Below are 24,363 nucleotides of genomic sequence, written 5' to 3'. Positions count from 1 at the left end.
GGGGGGGGGGGGGGGGGGGGGGGGGGGGGGGGGAGGGGGTGGGGGTAAGAGAGAGGAAGCAAGTATTCTCTCCAAACAAATCTGACAGGTGATCATATTAGGACACCTCCGCTCCTCCTCATCTTGCAATGCCCCTTCCCCTACAAAACACAGACAACAATAAAGACACCACTCTAGGAAAGTGCTCTCTTCACCTCTATAGGCTGTCCACAATATCTTGTCAACTGGATAAGCAGCCAAGATGCTAATGCCAAATGCCCACAGTACATCACTAGAAGAGAGGCAAGGAAGACATCTCTCATAGTTGGAATAAAGAGGACAGCAATCTCTGATCCTGGGATTTATTCCTTGCTTTATCATTGACATACTGTTTGGTTGTGAGCAAGCCAGAAACTCTTTGCACTATTGTGCACCCTTCTGTAAAATGCAATAATACTTCCCCACCCAGCTGTGGAATCGTGAGGCTGTTTATAATGTGCTCTGAGATACTAAGACGAAAAGCACTGAATTATGGACTTGGGTCCATAAACCTTGTAATATATTCAATGCTGCTACCATATAGGAATTTGAGTTCAGTCTCGAAATCCAGTTGAGTTACAATCCAAGTGACCATTAGCAACTACTCTGCCCCCCCAAAATAAATTTATGCTTTTAGAAAGCCAGTGAAACCTAAAAGTTCAAATAAAATCTTTCATCTTTCTTAAGCCCATTGAAGCAAGTCTAAGGGGAAAAACAGTTCAAGAGAGAGTTGGTAGTTTTTCAAAGACACGTTATTAAGGGCACAAGAGTGAACTATCCCACTGAGTAGGAAAGATCGGAAGTATGGCAAGAGACCATGAGATCTTCAACGATCTGAAACTCAGAAAAGAGTCCTACAAAAAGTGGAAACTAGGTCAAATTACAAAGGATGAATATAAACAAATAGCACAAGTATGTAGGGACAAAATTAGAAAAAACAAGGCACAAAATGAGATTAAACTAGCTAGAGACAAACGGTAACAAGAAAACATTCTACAAATGCAACAGAACTAAGAGGTANAATTACAAAGGATGAATATAAACAAATAGCACAAGTATGTAGGGACAAAATTAGAAAAAACAAGGCACAAAATGAGATTAAACTAGCTAGAGACAAACGGTAACAAGAAAACATTCTACAAATGCAACAGAACTAAGAGGTAGACCAAGGACAGCATAGCCCTGTTACTCACTGGGGGGGGGGGGGGGGGGAAGAGAGGAGAAACAGTAACAGAAAATGTGGAAATGGCAGAAGTGCTAAATGACATTTTTGTTTCAGTTTTCACCAAAAAGGTTAGCAGCAATTGGACGTCTAACATAGTGAATGCCAGTGAAAATGAGGTAGGATCAGAGGCTGAAATAGGGAAAGAACAAGTTAAAAATTACTTAGACAAGTTAGATGTCTTCAAATCACCAGGGCCTGATGAAATACATCCTAGAATACTCAAAGAGCTGACTTAGGAGATACCTGAGCCATTAGCGATTATCTTCTAAAAATCATGGAAGACGGGAGAGATTCCAGAGGACTGGAAAAGGGCAAATATAGTCTCTATCTATAAAAAGAGAAATAAGGACAACCCGGGGAATTACAGACCTGTCAGCTTAAACTCTGTACCCGGAATGGTAATGGAGCAAAAAAAATTAAGCAATCAATTTGCAAACACCTAAAAGATAATAAGGTGATAAGTAACAGTCAGCATGGATTTGTCAAGAACAAATCATGTCAAACCAACCTAATAGCATTCTTTGACAGGTCATGTGGTAACAAGGCATGGGGATGGAGGGAAGTGGTAGATGTGGTATATCTTGACTTTAGTAAGGCTACTGATACTGTCTGACGTGACCTTCTCAAACAAACTAGGAGAATATTACCTAGATGGAGCTACTAAAAGATGGGTGCATAACTGGTTGGAAAACCGCTCCAAGAGATTAGTTATCAGTGGTTCACAGTCATGCTGGAAGGGCATATCGAGTGGGGTCCCACAGGGATCAGTTCTGGGTCTGATTCTGTTCAATACAGTCATCAATGATTTAGATAATGGCATAAAGAACACAGTTAAAAAGTTTGTGGATGATACCAAGCTGGGTGGGACTGCAAGTGCTTTGGAGGATAAGATTAAAATTCATAATGATCTGGACAAAATGGAGAAATAGTCTGAAATAAACAGGTTGAAATTCAATAAGGACAAATACAAAGTATGCTACTTAAGAAGGAACAGTCAGTCAGTTGCACACATACAAAATTGAAATGACTGCCTCGGAAGGAGTACTGCAGAAAGGGATCTGGGGGTCATAGTGGCTCACAATATGAGTCAACAATGTAACACTGTTGCAAAAAAGCAAACATCATTCTAGGATGTATTAGCAGGAGTGCTGTAAGCAAGATACAAGAAGTAATTCTTCTGCTCTACTCCGTGCTGATTAGGCCTCAACTGGAGTATTGTGTCCAGTTCTGGGTGCCACATTTCAGAAAAGATGTGGACAAACTGGAAATAGTCCAGAGAAGATTGACTAAAGGTCTAGAAAACATGACCTATGAAGGAAGGCTGAAAAAATTGGGTTTGTTTAATCTGGAGAAGAGAAGACAGAGGGGAAATAACCTTTTATGTACTTGAAAATTGTTGTCGTTACAAGGAAGGGGGGGGGGGGGGAAATTGTTCTCCTTAACCTCTGAGGATAGGACAAGAAGCAATGGGCTTAAATTGCAGCAAGGGCAGTTGGACATTAGGAAAAACTTCCTAACGGTCAGGGTAGTTAAGTACTGGAATAAATTGCCTAGAGAGGTTGTGGAATCTCCATTATTAGAGATTTTTAAGAGCAGGTTCGACAAACACCTGTCGGGGTGATGTAGTTAATATTTAGGCCTGCCATGAGTGTAAGGGGCTGGACTAGATGACCTCTCGAAGTCCCTTCCAGTCCTATGATTCTATGATGTTGGTAGCCAGAGTTCCTTGACATGAAGGGTAACTGCAGTGAATAATTTCAAAGGGTAAATTTCAGCACTAGCATAGGGACCCAACTGTGTAGGTGCATAACTTACTACATCCAGAGTTAAATATGGTAACAAAACACAAGGAGGATTTTTACATACAAGCAGTTTGAATCAAGTGTACGTGTGGCGAGTCTAGCTCTACATGCACAAATAGTTTTGCATAAATATTTGTCACATAAAATGGCTTTAGCTGCTAACCTGATCTCTGGCAGGAAAGATTTCTTGTAGACATCTTCAATGCTCTGGAGGTAGGCAGGAGACACCTTTTTCTCATGGGGCTAAACACAAAGAAAACAAAACGCTGTGAAACGTGGGTGTTTGTTTTCTTTTTACACTGGTACAGATGCCAGAGATCCCAAGTAGAAGCCACGGCTCCCACACCATCTGTTGAAGCACAGCTCCTGTATTAAACAGCCAAACAATCATTTACATCCACATGCATTTATGAAGACTTCAAAATTACAAGTAACATATGGAGTATTTGGGATTACAGAATATTGTATTAACATATCGAACACTACATATGTGGCAAACGGAATAAGCTGCAGCTGCTGTAGAATCATAGCTTTTCACTGTACTTTTCCATATGTTCTCCATAAAGCTGAATGTATTTGTTTTGCAATTCTTTTAATAACGATATGGATATGGAGTCTCTTGGTACAGAAGAGAGTCTGGAAAGACAGAAAAAGGCAAGTACTGCTGAAGAATGCACAAAGAGACACTTCTCTACCAGACTGAGATGAAAGGTGGAAGAATCTCAATTTTTCTAAGCTTACACAGAGTTACCAACCAAGAACAGGCTCCAGACAGATTAATTTCCAAACAGATGACTAATCATACTCACCTGCACATTTAAGGAAGTTATGTATAATCAGCTGGTTTAAAAAAAAAAAAAAAAAGATTGCCCACATTGACCCTTTCAGCAAGTTAATCAGAATGGGCCAACTAACCATCATTTCTTCTCTTGAGGATTGATTAGGACGTGCGTGATTATAGCGTGCACCCCAGATATAATCCTCCCTAATTTTTAGGCAGACAGATGAGCATCAGTGCACTCAATACAAAGCCGAAGAACTTTTTCTTATAAGTGGACTGCAAATCTACTATCAAGGGGTTACCCATCAACGGCAAGCATCAGTTACTCTATATAGCTCTTTCATCACATTTCCTGAGTGCATGGTTCATCACGATTTCCTGCTTCCCTTAAGAGCAGATCTGTTCTGCTCTTTCCCTACCCATTTGCAGCCTGATCCTGCCTGTGAGGTACAGAATGCCCTCACCTGCATGTCAGAGATCGTGTGCAGCACCTCGGGGAATCAGGCTCCTCAGTTAGTTGAGCACACAGAGGTACTTTTCTATTCCAAGCCTCTAATTACTGTTCAGTCAATGCCAACTACAAGCCATTAATGTAAACAGACAGAAGAGATCCAGACTGCTGCTATCAAACAAGGAAGTATTAATAAATACATTCACCCTTCAAGGCCTCTACCCCTGAGAAATGTTATTGTAGGAGCAGTTTGTGCCAGAATAAAAAGGACTGCAAGGTCAAGGAGACCAGTTCTATTTTCCCCAAGATAAGCTGAGGGACTACACATACACCTTTCCTGGACAATGGTCAACTTTGCTTTGACACGAGCACAGCAATTTCCAAGTCTGTCACCAAAGCTCCCTCTCAGATATTCTAACATACACAAAAGGGCTTTGGAAAACAGATGTGGTCAAAAGTTTGTAGATATCTGAATAAAAGGCTTTTTATTGTTATTATTATTATTATTATTAATTAGACTTCTCATGGTTAAATTCCTCACTCAGATCCAATTTCCTGTAACCTTTGAACAAGGTGCAGGGTAAACATCATTTGGCTCTTGTAGCACATCTGGGAACAGTTACTGATACATGGCCCAATACCATTGGGGAGGGAGGGGGGAGGAAAACTAGTTCAGATTATCTGTTAAATGAAAACACTCCACAGCTCTCCTGCTCTCAGACTGTGTTACTGACCCAATTTACTAGAACCATTAGAGGGGTAATTTTAAAACATGTTGTTACAGAATACCAGAAGTCAAAGCATTCAAGAAAACTGTTATTCTTCTTTCAGTACCATACGTTAACAAAAGGCAGATTCTCTCTCGTCTCCCACAGAACTATTCTACTTTTAGAAGACTTTGAAAAGAAAAGGGAGAACACCCTTGAGTTTCACAGAATATCCCAGTTTCAGGAGAGTTCAGGCACCAAAATTTGAGACTAGGAAGTGAAATCATTTCTATGTTACAATGAATAATTGAAATAATAGCCAAGTCTCTGTGTACTCTGCAATGAGCTGGACTTAAGAACCAGCCTCTGGTTTCTGCAGCATGTGGAAACCTCTATGGCAATTTCATTTAAATATAAAAAAAGATTTTAGTGAATCAAAGATGAAAGTTAATAGCAATCAGTACAGTAGCCTTCATGTTATTTATCTGAATACCAAGTTCTGTTCGTTTTACACTGATCACATGCTGACAATATATAACTGCACGCTAAGGGTTGCCAGAAGGGGAGGCTGCAGTTGAGTGGAGAGGCTGCTAAGACGTTTGGGATAAGCCCAGTCAGAGCAGGATGTTTGTACTAAAAATGATTAGCAGTGAAGGCCAGGATTTCCAATAGAAGTCAGGCATCTAATTCCCTGGGCTCCTTGGAAAATTCCAGCCAAAAGAGTTTGCAATGCACACATTTTAACAGTCAACCAACTTTCTATGGCAGCAGTAGAGCCCCGTGGAGATAGTCAGAGCTGACACGTCAGGCTAAGTGCATGCTCAGGAAGACAGAACCTCATTGATGGGACCCCGAACATTTCTGAAGGTTTTCTTCACAAGAGGATGACACACAATTTTAAAAAAAAGAAACTTGAGATTCTGGAGCACAGTTCTGCAGCAGAGGGACAGACTCTGCAATAAGTTCCACAGCTGCATGATTCATGCACAAGGCCCTGATCATGACATTTTAACACAAAAAAAGTAAGCTAACAGCTAGAATTACCTTTCCTTTCTCTTGAATCCTTTTCTGTATCTCTGAGACTGGTACATCAATATAGATCACCAAATGAGGTGGCAGGAATTCACAGATACTGATGCCTTTGACTTCATTATAATGATCAACACCTGAAAAAAACAAAACAAGAGCATGGAATTCCTTAATTGGAGAATACAGATGGTTACGTATCTCTATATATGTAATGAAGCTCAAGAACAAACAACAGAAAAAAAAAACAAAAACACAGTTTAATTTTGATCACCATCATCCCACCCACCAGGTAAATGATCAATACAGCCTCTTGAAAGGATTCTGTCAGCATTTGTAACTGCATTTCATTTTCAGAGAAGTCTGTCTGCTCAGCAGAAGTGTTTATGAAATCTTATCTCCCTGCAAAGATTTCAGCCGGAATACACAGTTCAGGTTGGGTTTTTCCCCCAGGCAAAGAGATTTAACAAATTTAAAGCCGAAAGAGCCTTACAAAAATAGAAAATAAGCAACAAATATTAATCAGCATGCATCTGACGAAGTGGGTATTCATCCACGAAAGCTTATGCTCCAATACATCGGTTAGTCTTAAAAGTGCCACAGGACACACTGTTTTTTTTACAGATCCAGACTAACACAGCTACCCTCTGATACTTGACAACAAATATTAGTCTTTCATATGCCACTATTACATTATAGGGTAGTTTACTTCTGACTTAAATGTTGCCGGATTCACTGAGGTCACTGTTATTAACAGAAAGAGTCTCAGCCTAACAAGCCACAAATCCCAGTTCCCTTTAATTATTTTGCATTAGCCCTTTTGCCTCCAACCCTCCCTCCTTTCATGAACTTGCAGAAAAGTGACCCTTCCCCCAACCTGCACAGGTAGGTTCTTATAGAAACAGCAGAGAGCAAGGGCAGAGGTAGCTGTAGACACTGTCTGAAGGCAGCAGGCTGCTACTTCCAATAGCCACAGTATGAGGAGAGCTGCACCCACTGAGAACATGGCAGCGGGGCAAAAGGGATTCTAGAGAGAATCATGGGTTCTCAGGAGTCTAGGGAAGAAAAGGAGGAATAACCACGTCATGTCACTCCACAAAAAACCCATCCTATCCCATCTTAAAGAAATCTGAGGGGAAGCGTGAGAGGCACATCTGTGCTCCCACAATACACACACACACACACATCAGAAAGGGATGTCTCGGAGGAAGGGAAATATTGTTGGGGTGCCCAGCATCTGAGTGCACTGAGCTGTGAGCCTAGTGCTCCCTCCCACTACAGTCTGTGGAGCCCCCAGACTCTACTACAGTGGTTCTCAACTTATTACACATTATTGGCTGCATATGCAACTCACAATGTGTTACCTGGGCGGCAGGGCCGGCCGGCTGCCCCGGATCCTGGAGTTTGTGGGGCTGGGCGGCTGCCCAGACCCCGACCCAGCTGTGCTGGGGCAGCCTGGTCCACTCTGCGCCAGGCAGGAGGGAACCTCTAGGACCCCGGCATATGGGCCGGCCTTCAGCACACAGCTGAGCTGGTCTGCAGCTTTGAGCTAATCGGGCAGCATGCAGTCCACAGGCCATGGGTTGAGAACCGCTGCTCTGCTGCTACTTTCCCAACAGCTCTGTGCAATCTCATCAGGAAAGAAGTTAACCTGGATAATCACCACCAGGTCTAAGCACCTGAGCTAGCTTAATCCAGGTGTAAGCATTCCCACAAAGCCATACGGTACCCTCAGAGTTTCTACACTTGCGCGTGCAGGTCTGGGAGCATAGCCCAGGGTTCATTGTGCAAAGCAGCTTCAGGGTTCTTTCCCAGGCAATTGTGGGAAAATCTCTCTGTACCTTGCAAAGAACTGTGGGAAGGCATGGGACTTCTTTCTACACTTGCCTGCATCCGCAGCAAAATTGGTGGATTCCAGCCAGAGTTGAAGTGGAACCTGGGCTCTAAAGCACAGCCTCAGTCAAGTAAATTAGCCTGGGCTTAAAGCACCTCCAAACCTGTTTTTTCTGCGTGGATGGTGGAGTGGAGGATGACTAGTTAAAACCCAGATTCAGCTTCCAGTAAAGAAAGACCCTCTGGGTATGTCTACACTGCAATTAAACACCCGCGGCTGGCCTGGGTCAGCTGACTCAGGCTTGGGGGAGGGCCTCAGGCTACAGCATTGTTTAACTGTAGTGTAGATGTTCAGGCTCGGGCTGGAGTCTGGGCTCTGGGACCCTCCCCCTTCGCTCAAACCATGACCGAGGTCTCTGAGCACAACCAGAAATAACCATCCATGAACAGACTTCTATGAAAATCTTTTCTTTTGTAGTAGCTTTTTCAACTGTAGCGTAGAATGCCTCTGTTAAATTTATCTTTAGTGCGTTTTCAATAAAGTCAGGGGAAATTAAGGGTGAATTTGGCTACATATATTTTATTGTGTTCTAATCCAAATAGTTGGAGAGCTTTCCAGATTTGTAAGAGGATCTTTAGCACCACTGATAAAACACTGTCACTGTCTTTACTGGGATGTCCATATTTATGGTTAGTACAGTATATGTTGTTTGAGGATATCAGTATTGCTGGATGTTTCATAACAGATTAGTTGCTTCCTATAAAAGAAGATTTATGCACAAGGGTGTGTTCCTAAACAAGATGTTATTGTTCTAAGGTTCCTGAGCTGTTTGCATGAACACCACAGTAGGTTGTGACTAACTTTCTATTGTAAGCCTTATTTTGACACACACCTCTCTCCACAAAATTCCTCCAAACAAATCCATTCTGCGTGAAATTTCTCCTCTGTGGTTGTGACACTAAGCACCCCGTATTCACACCTTACACGCTATTGTAATAATCTTTGTGCATAATATGCCTTGTGAGGTATCACTTTGTATCATGTATGTATGTGGTGGGTATAAAGAGATATGGACACATGCAGGAATGTTAACTAAAATATTTTTAAGACAAATATGTAAGGTAAGTTGTTAAACGGGTCAATCCTAAGCTATGGACTTGGCTACACTTGCAAGTTGGAGCGCATTAAAGCAGTCCCGGGCACCCTAACTCACGACCCGTCCACACTGGCAAGGCACTTAGAGCGCCTGGACTCTGCAGCTGGAGCACTCCTGGTAATCCACCTCCATGAGAAGCATAACGCTTGCTGCGCCTCGGCTGAAACGCCCCAGAGTCAGTGTGAACAAGGTGTTGCATTACTGCAATCAGCCTCAGGAAACGTCCCATAATCCCCTTAAGTCAAGTGACCACTCGTCATTGTTTTGGATATGCCCTTTGAAAGCTCTGTTTGACAGCCGGCTGCTTATCTGCTCCGAGACAAAGCAACCATTAGCGTGGAATGTTGCTTGCTGTGAGTGAGAGAGAGAGGGAGGTGGGGAGAGGGAGGTCTGCTACTGTCTGAATTTACAGGACAGTATGCTGACATGCTCTCAGCCCCCCCAAAACCCACTCTCTCTCCCCACACATACCAACACTCCCTGTCACACTCCACCTCACCCCCCGCAATTGAAAAGCACGTTGCAGCCCCTTGCATGCTGGGATAGCTACCACAATGCACTGCTCTCTGTGGCATTGCAAGAGCTGCTAACGTGGCCATGCCAGTGCGCTTGAATCTGACAGTGTGGACACACTGCAGCGCTTTCCCTACTGTGCTCTCCGAGGGCTGGTTTAACTCTCAGCGCTCTACATTTGCAAGTGTAGCCATGCTCAAAGGAATGTGTGTTTTCCTCAATTTTACATATAAGCAGCAAACAGACATCAAGCTAATGAGGGATGGAGGCAAACCTCACACTAGCAAGTGTGGGAGAAGACAACATGGCATCTACACCCAGCAGGAGAGAGAAGCTTGTTCTCAAAAAATTCGTTTCAACGGTTTACTGGTCTATAAAGACTGGGGGCTGAACCTCAAGTGGTAAGCAACTGAATCAACTGATTGCATACAACATTACGGTAATGTAAGTGTAGAGAGTGAGGTCTTCTCTCAAAGATAATGCCATACTGGTGATTAATATCACTGTGAAATGTATACATTAACACTACAGAAGGAATTATGGATACTCATTAATATTATGTTTTAAAGCATGTGGTTGAAGAAAGGAAGGAACAATTCCCACCCAGACAGGAGGGAATGTCACAGCTTTGTAAATTAAGCTAGGTGTGACCAGAAACAATGGAAGCTGCATTTACATGGAGATCAGCAGGGGGATAGGACACTCACAGGAAGGGAAAAGCACCCTGAGTATTATCATGCCTCTTGAAACAAAATCATTGAACTTTTGGTGATATAAACAAGGACAGAAGCCATCGTTGGCATCCATCACTAGACAGATACAAGAAAATATAGCTCTTACAAGCTGAGAAAGATTGGTCCTTCAACTCCCCCTAAATATTAAAAACAGTAAGGCATTGATTCAAAGAGAGCCATTTAAGTATACAGAGCAGCGTTTCTCAAACTGGGGGTCCTGACCAAAAAGGGGATTGCAAGCCTATTGGGGAGAGGGGGGGAAGGTCATGGCAACGCTTACTCTTGTGCTGCCTTCAGAGGTGGGCGGCCAGAGAGCAACATTCCGTGCCTCCCCGTTTGAGAGCCTCTGGTCTAGTACACAGAGGTACTTTGGGGTGTGACCTGCACGCATGGGAACTATGATAGCAAAACACTGAGGCACTCAGCGTTACAGGTAAGAGGTGACAACTCTGCACTGGTCTGGACTGCACCCCATAATGCGACAGTGGTCTCGCAACAGGTGATTTTGTTTTTAACTAAATCCAACATGAATCAGACAACACATTTGAAACATACAAGGTAAGACAGACAAGGGGTTTTCACTTTCTGAAAAATGTTTAACTGTTCTGAAACATCACCTCAGAAACAAACTCCCAACTGGCTTATCAACCTGTACTTGACAAAAACAACCATGCAATAAGAACTGATTTGGGGGAAGGTTTTACGCTTCATTTCAGTCATTTCTACAGACTTCTGAATCTTTCAGTAGCCCATGAGCTCCCCCTTGAAACTTCTAAGGACCATTCTCAGCTGGTATGAAATACTCCTGCTTGGCTCAAGAAGCTGCCTCACTTCTCATAGACTCAAACTTTAAAACCGGAAGGGACAATCAAGGTCATCTAGTCTGTCCTCCTGCACATTGCAGGCCACGGAACCTCACCCACCCAGCCACTCCTGTAATAGATCCCTAACCTCTGGCTGAGTTACTGAAGACTTCAAGTGACAGAATCCACCATTTACGTTAGTTTAAACCTCCAAGTGACCCATGCTCCATAGGAAGGCAAAAACCCCTCAGGGTCTCTGCCAGTCTGACCCAGGAAAAATTCCTTCCCAACCCAAAACATGGCAATCAGTTAGACCCTGAGCATGTGGGCAAAACCCACCAGACACACATCTGGGAAAGATGTATCTGTAGTAACTCAGGAGCCCTCCCCATCTAATGTCCCATCATCGGCCGCTGGAGATATTTGCTGCTAGCAATCACAGATTGCCTACAATGAGCATGTACGCAGTCTCATCTTACCATCCCCTCCATAAACTTATCAAGCTCAGTCTTGACACCAGTTAGGTTTTTTGCCCTCACTGTTCCCCTTGGAAGGCTGTTCCAGAACTTCAATCCTCTGATGGTTAGAAACCATCTAATTTCAAGACTAAACTTGTTGAAGTCCAGTTTATAACCATTTATTCGTGTGTCCACATTGGTGCTTAACTTAAATAACTCCTCCCCCTCCCTAGTATTTATCCCTCTGATGTATTTACAGAGAGCAATCATATCTCCCCTCAGCCTTCATTTGGTTAGGTTAAAAAAAACAAGCTCTTTAAGTCTCCTCTAATAAGGCAGGTTTTCCAATCCTCCGATCATCCTAGTAGCCCTTCTCTGCACCTGTTCCAGTTTGAATTCATCTTTCTTAGACACAATATTCCAGATGAAGTCTCGCCAGTGCCTTGTATAATGATACTAATACTTCCCTGTCGCTACTGGCCTGATACATCCTAGTACTGCATTAGCCTTTTTCACAGCTGAATCACACTGGCAGCTCATAGTCATCCTCTGATCAACCAATACATTCAGATCTTTCTCCTCCTCTATCCCTTCCAACTGATAAATCCCCATCTTATAGCAAAAATTCTTGTTGTTAGTTCAACTTCTGAGTTGAAGCATCTCAATAATTCCACCAGGGGCAGGGAAAGCAGGCACCAGAAGCATCATGGTCAAGTGCACCAAGCAGAGAGCTGGGAGCCAGGAACTCCACTCCTGAGTTTTATTCCCAGCTGTGCGACAGTGTGGATTTAATAATATTTGTATTGTCTCTTTCTCCTGCCTGCTGATCACCAAGTTAGCTCTTCCTCCTAATCTGCCCCCTTTCCCTTGCAGATTTACTCAGGGACTATTTCCATAGCAATAGATTATGATTTCATGAAAGAACAAAAAATTATGGTATCACTGAATCCAGGCAAAATTAAGGGGATAACCATAGGAGAACTGTCCCCTATATATACTCATATGTTGTGATAAGAAGTGTGAAAGGAAATGTAGAACATCACACCACAGATTAAGAGGCCTGGGTAATCATTAAAAAGACCGTAGAAGCAACTTTGTTTGATTTGTTAAGAATACCGTTAAACCCCGGCCCAAGATGGCTTGCCCTTTAAATGGAATTGGGCCTAGCCCTAATCAGCTGTCTCCCAGCTGGTGCTATGTGGCCAGAGATCAGCTAATAGCCTGAAGATCACCTGGTCCTCATTAGAGGCAGCAAGAGCACAATTAGGGGGAGAGTTGCAAGGACCAGGAGTGCTTCTGCAGATGTTCCCAAATCAGGGAAAAGAACACAACTGATAGGAGGAACTTGTGTTCAACAACTTTAATATTAAAGAAATAAAACTGAAGCACTGAAAGAAAGGGACTGGAATCCTGCAGCTAGAGAGTTCCTTGGTGCACAGGTCAGTAGCATGGCCCACTGGCTAAATGACACCTTCAGACATTAAGGATTCAGACTTGTTGCCTTTCCATCTGTTTACATGGCCATCATATTCCTCAGACAGTGTTACAAATTAACTTTCTTTTTGCAGGTAGGGACTTACATCTTTTGTGGATATAGCCTTGTTGAAACATCGCCTCCATGAACACAAAGTCGCTGTAGACGGAGCGTTCCATCACTACACCTTGTCCTATAATTACAAACAGGTTCTAATCATGAAAGGCTCAATAAAACTATGCTGCAACAACATCTCAAGTCATAGCTATTAGATAATAAGCAACAGTCAGGCTCTTATAATTACATAATCTTGGAACACACTCTTCTCTGGGCAAGTTAACGTACCAAAAGAGTAAAGATTTCACCCCTCAACATAATATCAGGCATAAGTTCAAATGAACGTACATCTCTAGCACTACTGAACGTACCAATTGATAAATTCTATTCAGGTTTTTATAGCACACCTATCATCATAATATCCAAATACCTTCCAATGATGCAATAAGCAATACATCATGAGGACACCCCATCTGAAATCTAGTTTGTTAATGTGAAGGCAAGGATATTATTGTTCCTCCTTATAGGAAAGAGCTCTCGTGTTTAAAATACACTCAGATACTACAGTGAGGGCTACCCTAGAAATACATGTAACAAACATAGCAGGTGCAAGATGGCTGAGTTAATGCTGCTGCTGAAACCTTAAAAGTATAGTTAGGGTACAAAAGTGGCTATGGAAATAGCAACTTCTTACCTAACCAACCTGTTCCTCTCATTTGCTTACTTTACACTGATTAGAATAAGATTGTTAATTTTTATCTCTGTTAATGAGGCAAATCTGATACAGCTATCGAAGAGGGAGTCAGATTTTTTTTTCTGGCTTACACGTCATCACAGAATCTGTATTCTTGGTGATGTGTGAGCCAGAAACACCAAAGCTTAACTTTCAGATTCCAGGTCAAGCTTGCAAGACTGAATGTTAGAAAAACCACTTCCCACTCCTCCCACCCCCCCAAGCTTCCAGATCAATTCTGCTTAGTCACAGAGTGGCCACAGGTATGGACCCTTACAAGGCAAAGCGCATTTTTATCCTGAAAGATGACTGTACAATTTCAGTTATGTATTTTTGGGCTTTGATTTTAACTGTGCCACCTTAATGATTATATTCAAAAAGCCACATTAACAGGTCTAAGTGCAGTTTCCTCTGGAAAATTCTGCCAAGCTGACCTGACAGATTACCAACCTAACTCTGCTGTCCCCCTGAAAGAGCTAATGAAGCTCACCATCACAGTGTGATGCCTTTTAGACAGACATAATGAAAAATAGTATAGTTTATATTCTGAATAGAACTGCTATTTTGTTTTTTAATAATTCAGACGGTTTCTCATTTTTAAACACTACTTTATAAAAAGGACTATTCAAAAAACTAATGGAATAATGAGATTTTATATTTTAAAATACAGCTATGGGAGGCAGCCAAACTGTTAAAGGCAGCTTAATCATTTTAACAACTCTAGAATCCAAATTCACCAATTAATTTAGAAATGAAACTTAACCTGTAGACAGGAGGAGCTCCAGTGCGTCGGAATACTGCAAAACACGGTTACTGTACAACCAGGCTTGTAGGCGATATGAATTTCCATCAGAACATTTAGGATCGTTGTAAAATTTCTCTAGACTACAATGGCCATTAAATTTCTCATCCAGTAGTTTTCCATCTCCTGTGACCCTGTCCAAATAATGCACATCTGCTTCTGGGAAATACTGCATACCTGAGACAAAGAGGAATCAAGATCATAAAATTGTTTGCTTTGGTTTAAACTGGACATTTCCTATTCATTTTAGTTATTTTTAAAACTGTAGTTTAAAGTGAAATTATTTTATTTACAGGCATGCATACATAACTCATCTCCACAAGTTCTGGGCAAAATATTACTACACAATATTCTCCAATGAATACATCTTTCAGTTTCTTCTTCCTTCTTCAAAGTGGCCTCTAAGCTGTTGTTCTGAGCAGCCCTTTCCCTGTCCACCGTTCTTATAACCCCACTCTATTGCTGAGAGAACATTCTTACTGCAGTGTAACCCAAGACAACCTACTGAGAAAATTCCCACTGACTTCCTTAGGGCCAGGATTTCTTCCACCAACACCTCTAGAACTGCCCACACATTTGGAAAATGTGACATCCAGAAATCCCAGTTTGCCATGTATTTGGTATTCTCATTGCCAGTCAAACCACTATATTAACTGTGGCAGCAAAGAACTATTCAAGCCACCCCAAACCACTGACACTTGATGAATCAGTGCCTTTGCTTGAACAAGGATTGCAATAATGTGTTATGTTCCATAAAATACTATAGAGGACAGAAAAAGAATCAGCCATACCTAGCTTTTCTGCTATTTGTTGTGCAAGTTTGCCCTTCCCAGAAGATAAGTTGCCATCCACAGTAAAGATTTTGCTGTATTTATTGAACTTTTTAGTAGATCTCTCTCCCAGCATATAAGCCAACCAGCCATACCGCAACTTCTGCTGAGCGCTCACGTGAATTTTTGCCTGCAAGAAAACACAACCACCAAACTAATGAATTCAAATGGTTGATTTTAACGTAATATTTATATTAATACAATGACCCAGAGGCCCCAATCAGGATCAATGCCTATATCAGTGTGTATAGCGCCTAACACAATTAAAGGCATCATTCCCGCCTGGGAGCGTTTAGTTTTAGGACCTGATCTTGTAATCAGATCCATGAGAGTATAACCATCTGTCCTGCAGCCCTGATTGTAGAATCAGGATTTATTAAATGATTAGATTTATCTGTAGCGTAACCCAGGAAGTGAAGAAAATAGTATCTAATAGAAATCACGAGTGATTTAAAGTGATTGAATATGTTACCACAAAATAGAACTTGGCCAGAAGAAAAGGATGGATATCCCTAGTCTAAAAAGTGCCAAACATCTTAAATGACTTATTTTAAGGTACAATTTATTTACTACTAATTTTATACATATCTATGTCCACTACTCAGGCCAGAAGAGACCATCCTGATCATCTTGTCAGATCTTCTGCTTACCAGTCCATAGAACCTCACGCAGTAATTTCTGCATCTGTTGAGCCATAGCATATATTTCAGAAAGACATACAGATTTGTTTTAAAGATTTCAAGCAATGGAGAAATCACTACATCCTTAGGTAAGCTGTTCTAATGGTCAATTGCCTTCTCTGTTAAACATTTGCTCCCAATTTCTACTCCAAAATTGTCAAGCTCCAACTTCCAACCATTGGATCTCCTTATGTGCCTTTTTCTACTAAGATTAAAGGGCCATCTATTAACAAAAATTGCTTTGCCGTGTTCATACCTGCAGACAATGATCAAGTCACCTCTTGACCTTCCTTTGGATAAACTAAATAGACTGAGTTGCTTTAGTCTCTCATTGTAAGGCAGTTTTCCAGATCTCTAATGATTGTTGGAGTTCTTGTCTGAACTCATTCCAATTTTTCCAATTCCCTTTTGAAGTGTGGACATCAAAACTGGACACAGCATTCTACTAATGCTCTCATTCGTACTACATACAGAGTCTGCGGGTATCCACTTTATATCCATGGACCATTTCTGCAGATAGCAGCCTGGATGCGAATACAAATTTTGTATCCACACAGGGCTCTGACGGTAAGAGCCGGGCAGGCAGCTATGAGGAACTGCAGTACGGATCCTCCACCTGCCCTGGGCGGGGATCTGGGGAGCAGGGAAACTGGGCTGGGGGCTGCCTGGGTCCCCTGCCCAAGGTAGGTGGAGGGTCCGCCGCGGCTCCGCACAGCTACCCGCCCAGCTCTTATCATGGCCAGGCTACAACCCCGAGCGCCACCCCACCGGGCTAGGTCTGGAAGAACCGTGCTGGCAGCTGTGAGGAGCCTGGGTCTCTCCACCTACCCTGGGCGGAAGGCTGGCACACTGCCTGTGGGCTGCTCGGGCCCCCTGCCCAGGGCAGGTGGAGGGTCTGCCGCGGCACCCCACAGCTGCCAGTGTGGCTCTCCCAAACCCAGCTCCGGACAGGGTTGGGGGCCGCTGGGAGCCGCAGCCCGGACACAGTAAGAGCTGGGTGGGCAGCTGTGGGGAGCCTGGGTCTCTCCACCTGCCCTGGGTGGGGGGGCCTGAGAAGCCCCCGGGCAGCTCCCCAGGTCTCCCTCTCCCAGGCCAGCATGGAGCCCAGCTGGGGAGCTGTTGTGGACCCTTCACCTGCCCGCGGTGCAGAGGGGGGCCTGAGAGCAGTCCCCAACCGTGTCCCCGCTCCCCAGGATCCCCACCCAGCCGAGGTTAGGTGGAGGGTCTGTGATGCCGCGCGGGCTCCCTAAAGCTGCCTGCGGCTCTCACCGACTGGACTCCGGCAGGGGGATGTGTGGGAGCCTCAGCCTGGCCCCCAGTGTAGAGCCCTGCAAATCCACGAATATCCGCAAATAATTTTTGCAGATAGCAGATTGGATGCGGATACACATTTGCATTACCACTCGACCAATAAGAACAACATAGACTCATAGACTTTAAGGTCAGAAGGGACCATTATGATCATCTAGTCTGACCTCCCGCATGATGCAGGCCACAAAGCCGTCCCAACCCTTCCCCTTGACTCTGCTGTTGAAGTCCCCAAATCCTGTGGTTTAGAGACTTCAATTAGCAGAGAATCCTCCAGCTAGCGACCCCTGCCCCATGCTGTGGAGGAAGGCGAAAAACCTCCAGGGCCTCTGCCAATCTACCCTGGAGGAAAATTCCTTCCTGACCCCAAATATGGCGATCAGTAGAACCCCAAGCATGTAGACAAGATTCTCCTGTCAGACCCTCATTGGCCATCATACTATTTACCAGCGATGGCACGCTGTTTATTTGACTAAAATCATATTATCCCATTAAACCATTCCCTCCATAAACTTATCTAGCTTAATCTTAAAACCAGACAGGTCCTTCGCCCCCACCGTTTCCCTTGGAAGGCTGTTCCAATATTTCACGCCTCTGACGGTCAGAAACCTTCGTCTAATTTCAAGCCTAAACTTCCCCACAGCCAGTTTATATCCATTCGTTCTCATGTCCCACATTAGTACTGAGCTGGAATAATTCCTCTCCTTCCTTGGTATTTATCCCTCTGATATATTTAAAGAGAGCAATCATATCCCCCCTCAGCCTTCGTTTGGTCAGGCTAAACAACCCGAGCTCCTCGAGTCTCCTTTCATACGACAGGTTTTCCATTCCTCTGATCACCCTAGTGGCCCTTCTCTGTACCCGTTCCAGTTTGAGTTCATCTTTTTTAAACATGGGAGACCAGAACTGCACACAGTACTCCAAATGTGGTCTCACCAGTGCCTTGTACAACGGAAACAGCACCTCCTTATCCCTACTAGATATACCTCGCCTAATGCATCCCAAGACCGCATTGGCTTTTTTCACCGCCACGTCACATTGTCGACTCATAGTCATCCTGCGGTCTACCAGGACCCCGAGGTCTTTCTCCTCCTCCGTTACTTCTAACCGATGCGTCCCCAGCTTGTAACTAAAATTGTTGTTAGTCATCCCTAAATGCATCACCTTAAACTTTTCACTATTAAATTTCATCCTATTTCTGTTACTCCAATTCACAAGGTCATTCAAGTCTCCCTGCAGAATATCCCGTTCGTCCTCCAAATTGGCAATACCTCCCAGCTTTGTGTCATCTGCAAACTTTATCAGCCCACTCCTACAATTGGTTCCGAGGTCAGTAATAAATAGATTAAATAAAATGGGTCCCAAAACCGAACCTTGAGGAACTCCACTGGTGACCTCGCTCCAACCTGATAGTTCACCCTTCAATACGACCCGCTGCAGTCTCCCCATTAACCAGTTCCTTATCCATCTCTGGATTTTCATATCGATCCCCATCTTTTCCAATTTAACCAATAATTGCTCGTGCGGTACAGTATCAAACGCTTTACTGAAATCAAGGTATATTAGGTCCACAGCATTTCCCTTATCTAATAAGTCTGTTACTTTCCCAAAGAAGGAGATCAGATTGGTTTGGCACGATCTGCCCTTGGTAAAACCATGTTGTAATTTGTCGCAATTGCCATTGACCTCAAGGTCCTTAACTACTTTCTCCAAACCTTACCAACAGTGATTTTAAATTTCTCCCAGGCCACTAAAAAAAGCTATTGAACAGCATCAGCAGGACCTACTAAAAATACCCCCATTGGATGATGACTCCCCACATACAATTACTTTCTAATTTGTCAGTTAACCAGTTTCCATCCAATCCACGTAACATGAGCTACATTGCTACGCTAGTGCAATGTAAGCGATCATATTCTATGCAACAGCATGTCCACGTTTAGAGATTTACAATTAAACTGAAGGGATCAACCCGCACAGTCACATAATGTTCTGCTTGTCCATGATGAACAGCTTTCATAGAATCATAGTATATCAGGGTTGGAAGGGACCTCAGGAGGTCATCTAGTCCAACCCCTGCTCAAAGCAGGACTTAATCCCAACTAAATCATCTCAGCCAGGGCTTTGTCAAGCCTGACCTTAAAAACCTCTGAGGAAGGAGATTCCACCACCTCCCTAGGTAACCGTGCTTCACCACCCTCCTAGTGAAAGTTTTTCCTAATATCCAACCTAAACCTCCCTCACTGCAACTTGAGACCATTCCTCCTTGTTCTGTCATCTGGTACCACTGAGAACAGTCTAGATCCATCGTCTTTGGAACCCCCTTTCAGGTAGTTGAAAGCAGCTATCAAATCCCACCCTCATTCTTCTCTTCTGCAGACTAAACAACCCCAGTTCCCTCAGCCTCTCCTCATAACTCTTGTGCTCCAGCCCCCTAATCATTTTTGTTGCCCTCCGCTGGACTCTTTCCAATTTTTCCACATTCTTCTTGTAGTGTGGGGCCCAAAACTGGACACAGTACTTCAGATGAGGCCTAATCAATGCCAAATAGAGGGGAATGATCACGTCCCTCGATCTGCTGGCAATGCCCCTACTTATACAACCCAAAATGACGTTAGCCTTCTTGGCAACAAGGGCACACTGTTGACTCAAATCCAGCTTCTCATCCACTGTAACCCCGAGGTCAGGGGTAGGCAACCTATGGCACGCGTGCCGAAGGCGGCACGCAAGCTGATTTTCAGTGGCACTCACGCTGCCTGGGTCCTGGCCACCAGTCCGGGGGGCTCTGCATTTTAATGTAATTTTCAATGAAGCTTCTTAAACATTTTTAAAACCTTATTTACTTTACATACAACAATAGTTTAGTTATATATTATAGACTTATAGAAAGAGACCTTCTAAAAACTTTAAAATGTATTACTGGCATGTGAAACCTTAAATTAGAGTGAATAAATGAAGACTCAGCACACCACTTCTGCAGAAAAGGACCTAGGGCAGGGGTCGGCAACCTTTCAGAACTGCTGCCTAGCCACTCGGTCTCTAGTCTGTAGCAGTGAATGGGATTTTTCCGTCCTAAGTGCAGTTGTCTTTGTTGAACCTCATCAGGTTTCTTTTGGCCCAATCCTCTAATTTGTCTAGGTCCCTCTGTATCCTATCCCTACCCTCCAGCGTATCTACCACTCCTCCCAGTTTAGTGTCATCTGCAAACTTGCTGAGAGTGCAGTCCATGCCATCCTCCAGATCATTAATGAAGATATTGAACAAAACCGGCCCCAGGACCTACCCTTGGGACACTCCGCTTGAAACCAGCTACCAACTAGACATGGAGCCGTTGATCACTACCCGTTGAGCCCTACAATCTAGCCAGCTTTCTATCCACCTTATAGTCCATTCATCCAGCCCATACATTTTTAACTTGGCGGCAAGAATACTGTAGGAGACCGTATCAAAAGCTTTGCTAAAGTTAAGGAATAACACATCCACTGCTTTCCCCTCATCCACAGACCCAGTTATCTCCTCATAGAGGGCAATTAGGTTAGTCAGGCATGACTTGCCCTTGGTGAATTCATGCTGACTGTTTCTGATCACTTTCCTCTCCTCTAAGTGCTTCAGAACTGATTCCTTGAGGACCTGCTCCATGATTTTTCCAGGGATTGAGGTGAGGCTGACTGGCCTGTAGTTCCCCAGATCCTCCTCCTTCCCATTTTTAAAGATGGGCACTACATTAGCCTTTTTCCAGTCATCCAGGACCTCCCCCTATCGCCATGAGTTTTCAAAGGTAATGGCCAACGGTTCTGCAATCACATCTGCCAACTCCTTTAGCACCCTCGGATGCAGCGCATCCGGACCCATGGACTTGTTATTGTCCAGTTTTTCTAAATAGTCCCGAACCACTTCTTTCTCCACAGAGGGCTGATCACCTTTTCCCCATACTGTGCTGACCTTCTTCGTGAAGACAGAGGCAAAAAAATCATTGAGTACATTAGCTTTTTCCAGATCCTCTGTCATTAGGTTGCCTCCCTCATTCAGTAAGGGGCCCACACTTTCCTTGACTGTCTTCTTGTTCTCCCCCACTGAGCTTAGTAAAACATCACTAGTTTTCTCATCATCATCAAAAAGAACAGCCAAGAAGATTGTGTTTTTAGACTGGTAAAAATGAACATGTTTGCAAGACTGAGCTCTTAAATGTAGAGCTCTAAGAATAAAGAAAATAAAGAGTGCTTTGCTACTTTATAGTACCCTCCACCCAAAGCTTTCCAAGCGCCTTCCAAACATGGGTAAATCAAGCCTCAAGTCTTTGGAATAGTACCGTAGTAGTGTATCAAGGGCTCCATTTTACAGATAAAAAACTGGGCTGGAGTGGTGAAATGACTTGTGAAAAGAAATCTGTCAGAGCAATGAGCAGAATGCTGATTTTTCTGACTCCCAGCCCTGTGCCTTAATAACAAAACCATTCTTCCTGTCCAAGTGATCTGCTAATGATTACATGTACCATGTAGCCAAAGTCTTAGAAAACACAAAGAGTGTCTTCAGATTTGTAATGAATTCCAGGTTAGAATATGAATTAAGTTTACCTAGATGTGTGTGTGCATATTTATATATATATATCGATATAATGTGGGTGCCAAACATGAATTTTATAAAGGATCCTCATGTCACTTTTTTCACTCTGAACCCTTGCAAAAGGTCGAGTGCATCACTTCTGTGGTATCCAGTCACTTGTGACAGCAAGATGCGATACCGATCCAGTACTCTTCCCCAGGATTATTACTAAACACGGCTTGAGGTAACATTTGAAGTTATAGAACTTAAGGCCAGAAAGAACTAGTCCCACCTCCTGTAGATCACAGATCACCACCTTGACCCAACCCCTGCACATTAAACCCAGCCACCAAAACGAGACCAAAGTATTACAGCCTACAGAAGACTAGACTATGATGTGCCACAGGAGGGGCCAAGCTACACCAGTGCCCGCGGCCCCCCACAATGGCAGGAATTTCTCCCCAGATGAGTCTGGCAGGCGACTCACACCCCAGGCTGCAGCGGAAGGTGGGAACCCGCCAAGGTCACTGCCCGCGAGTCCTGGGGGAAATTCCCCCGCCCCGCACGGGGACCTGTCAGTCCCTGAGCACGGGAGCTGGGCCCGGCGCTGCACAGAGATAACGAGGGACCCGCTGCCAGGGCCGCCCTAGGACGCGGAACGCCGCAAGCCCCCCGCCCCGCCTCACCACTCGCACGGCGCCGAGCCACGGGCGGCCCCGAGCGGCCGCAGCCCCCGGGCGGGCGAGCTTCCCCAGGCGCAAGGACATCGCGGACCCAGCACAACGGCTGGAAGACGCTCTTCCGCTGCGACCAACGCGACGCCCGCAGCGGAAGGACCCACAGGCGGGGGCCTAACCGGGTGCCGGCGCGGATATGACGTAAGAGGACCCGGTGCATAGGTGACCCTGGCGAGCGCCTGAGTGGATTGGGTGAGTTGTGGGCGAGGCGCCTGCTCTCAGTCTCTCCTCCGCTTGGTTCTCTCCTGTGACCCTCCCCCCGCCACGGGGAGTGTCCCGTTCGGCCGGGCGTGGGGCGCTCCGAGCTCCGCTGCACCACCGAGAGGCCAGCGCCGGCTGGGGGTGCCCCTGTGGGCCGGGCCGGAGCATGGCCCCTCCCTGCGGGCTGGAAGGGGGCCAGGCCCCAGGAGACCCAGGTTCAAGTCCCTGCTCTGCCACAGACTCCCCCTGTGACCTTGGCCAAAACACCAGTCTCTCTGTGCCTCAATTTCCCCAAGTGCCACATGGCAACAGCGGCACTGCTGATCTGCCACATGGGGGGGGGGTAGGGGAGTGATTCAACAGCAGGGCAGGTTCAGCTGCTACACTGATGGGGGCATGGGTAAAGTACCTGTGGGACAGGGTGTAATGATTGTCATGCACTCCCTATGTCAAGGGTAGGCAACCAATGGCATGCATGCCCAAGGCGGCATGTGAGCTGATTTTCAGTGGCACTCACGCTGCCTGGGGCCTAGCCACCGGTCCAGGGGGCTCTGCATTTTAATTTAATTTTTAATGAAGCTTCTTAAACATTTTTAAAACCTTATTTACTTTACATACAACAACAGTTTAGTAATATATTATAGACTTAGGGTATGTCTACACTACGAAATTAGTTCGAATTTATAGAAGCCGGTTTTATTGAAATCGGTTGTATACAGCCGATTGTGTGTGTCCCCACATAAAATGCTCTAGGTGCTCTAGTCGGCGGACCGCATCCACAGTACGAGGCTAGCGTCGACTTCCGGAGCATTGCACTATGGGTAGCTATCCCACAGCTATCCCACAGTTCCCGCAGTCTCCGCCGCCCCTTGGAATTCTGGGTTGAGATCCCAATGTCCGGATGATGCAAAACAGTGTTGCGGGCGGTTCTGGGTACATGTCATCAGGCCCCTCCCCACCCGTCACAGCAACGGCAGACAATAGATTCACGCCTTTTTACCTGGGTTACCTGTGCAGACAACATACCACGGCAAGCATGGAGCCCGCTCAGCTCACCGTCACCATATGTCCTCTGGGTGCCGGCAGACGTGGGACTGCATTGCTACACAGCAGCAGCTGCTAACTGCCTTTTGGCGGTAGACGGTGCAGTAGACTGGTAGCCTTCATCGGCGATCTGGGTGCTGGCAGCAGTGGGGCTGCATTGCAACAGCCCCTTGCCTTTTGGCAGTAGATGGTGTATTACGACTGTTAACCGTCCTATTACAAGTTGGGTCATCGCACATTAGCAGAGTCTTCCCCGAGCAGCAGATCGTGCAATAGGCCTGAAGACCATCGTCATACACTAACTGCCAAGTGCCCAGTATTTGCTGCCAAGCACCCAGAAAGATGCCGAGGGCTATCAGTCACGCTGCACCGTCGTCTTAAGATGTAAAAAATAGATTTGCTCTGTATTCATTTGCTTCTCCCTCCCTCCATCAAATCAATGGCCTG

The 24,363-nt window shown here is 44.7% G+C and overlaps 1 protein-coding gene across 1 annotated transcript in view; it reads right to left on the bottom strand.

The window, feature by feature from the left end:
- NDUFA10 (NADH:ubiquinone oxidoreductase subunit A10) overlaps positions 1-22,777 on the bottom strand; it is a 61,633-nt gene extending 38,856 nt beyond the window's left edge. Inside the window, exons 1-6 of the mRNA XM_034785555.1 lie at positions 22,621-22,777; positions 15,366-15,534; positions 14,536-14,751; positions 13,089-13,175; positions 6,029-6,150; positions 3,209-3,288 (exon numbers count right to left, since the gene is read on the bottom strand). Coding sequence (XP_034641446.1) covers positions 3,209-3,288; positions 6,029-6,150; positions 13,089-13,175; positions 14,536-14,751; positions 15,366-15,534; positions 22,621-22,701 — 755 coding nt within the window. The 5' untranslated portion in view covers positions 22,702-22,777. The remainder of the gene's footprint in view (positions 1-3,208; positions 3,289-6,028; positions 6,151-13,088; positions 13,176-14,535; positions 14,752-15,365; positions 15,535-22,620) is intronic.
- Between the last annotated feature and the right edge of the window lie 1,586 nt (positions 22,778-24,363).

The sequence above is a fragment of the Trachemys scripta genome, chromosome 11 (assembly GCF_013100865.1).
Source record: "Trachemys scripta elegans isolate TJP31775 chromosome 11, CAS_Tse_1.0, whole genome shotgun sequence".
Classification (NCBI taxonomy): Eukaryota; Metazoa; Chordata; order Testudines; family Emydidae; genus Trachemys; species Trachemys scripta.
This window is presented reverse-complemented; position numbering and strand designations above follow the sequence as displayed.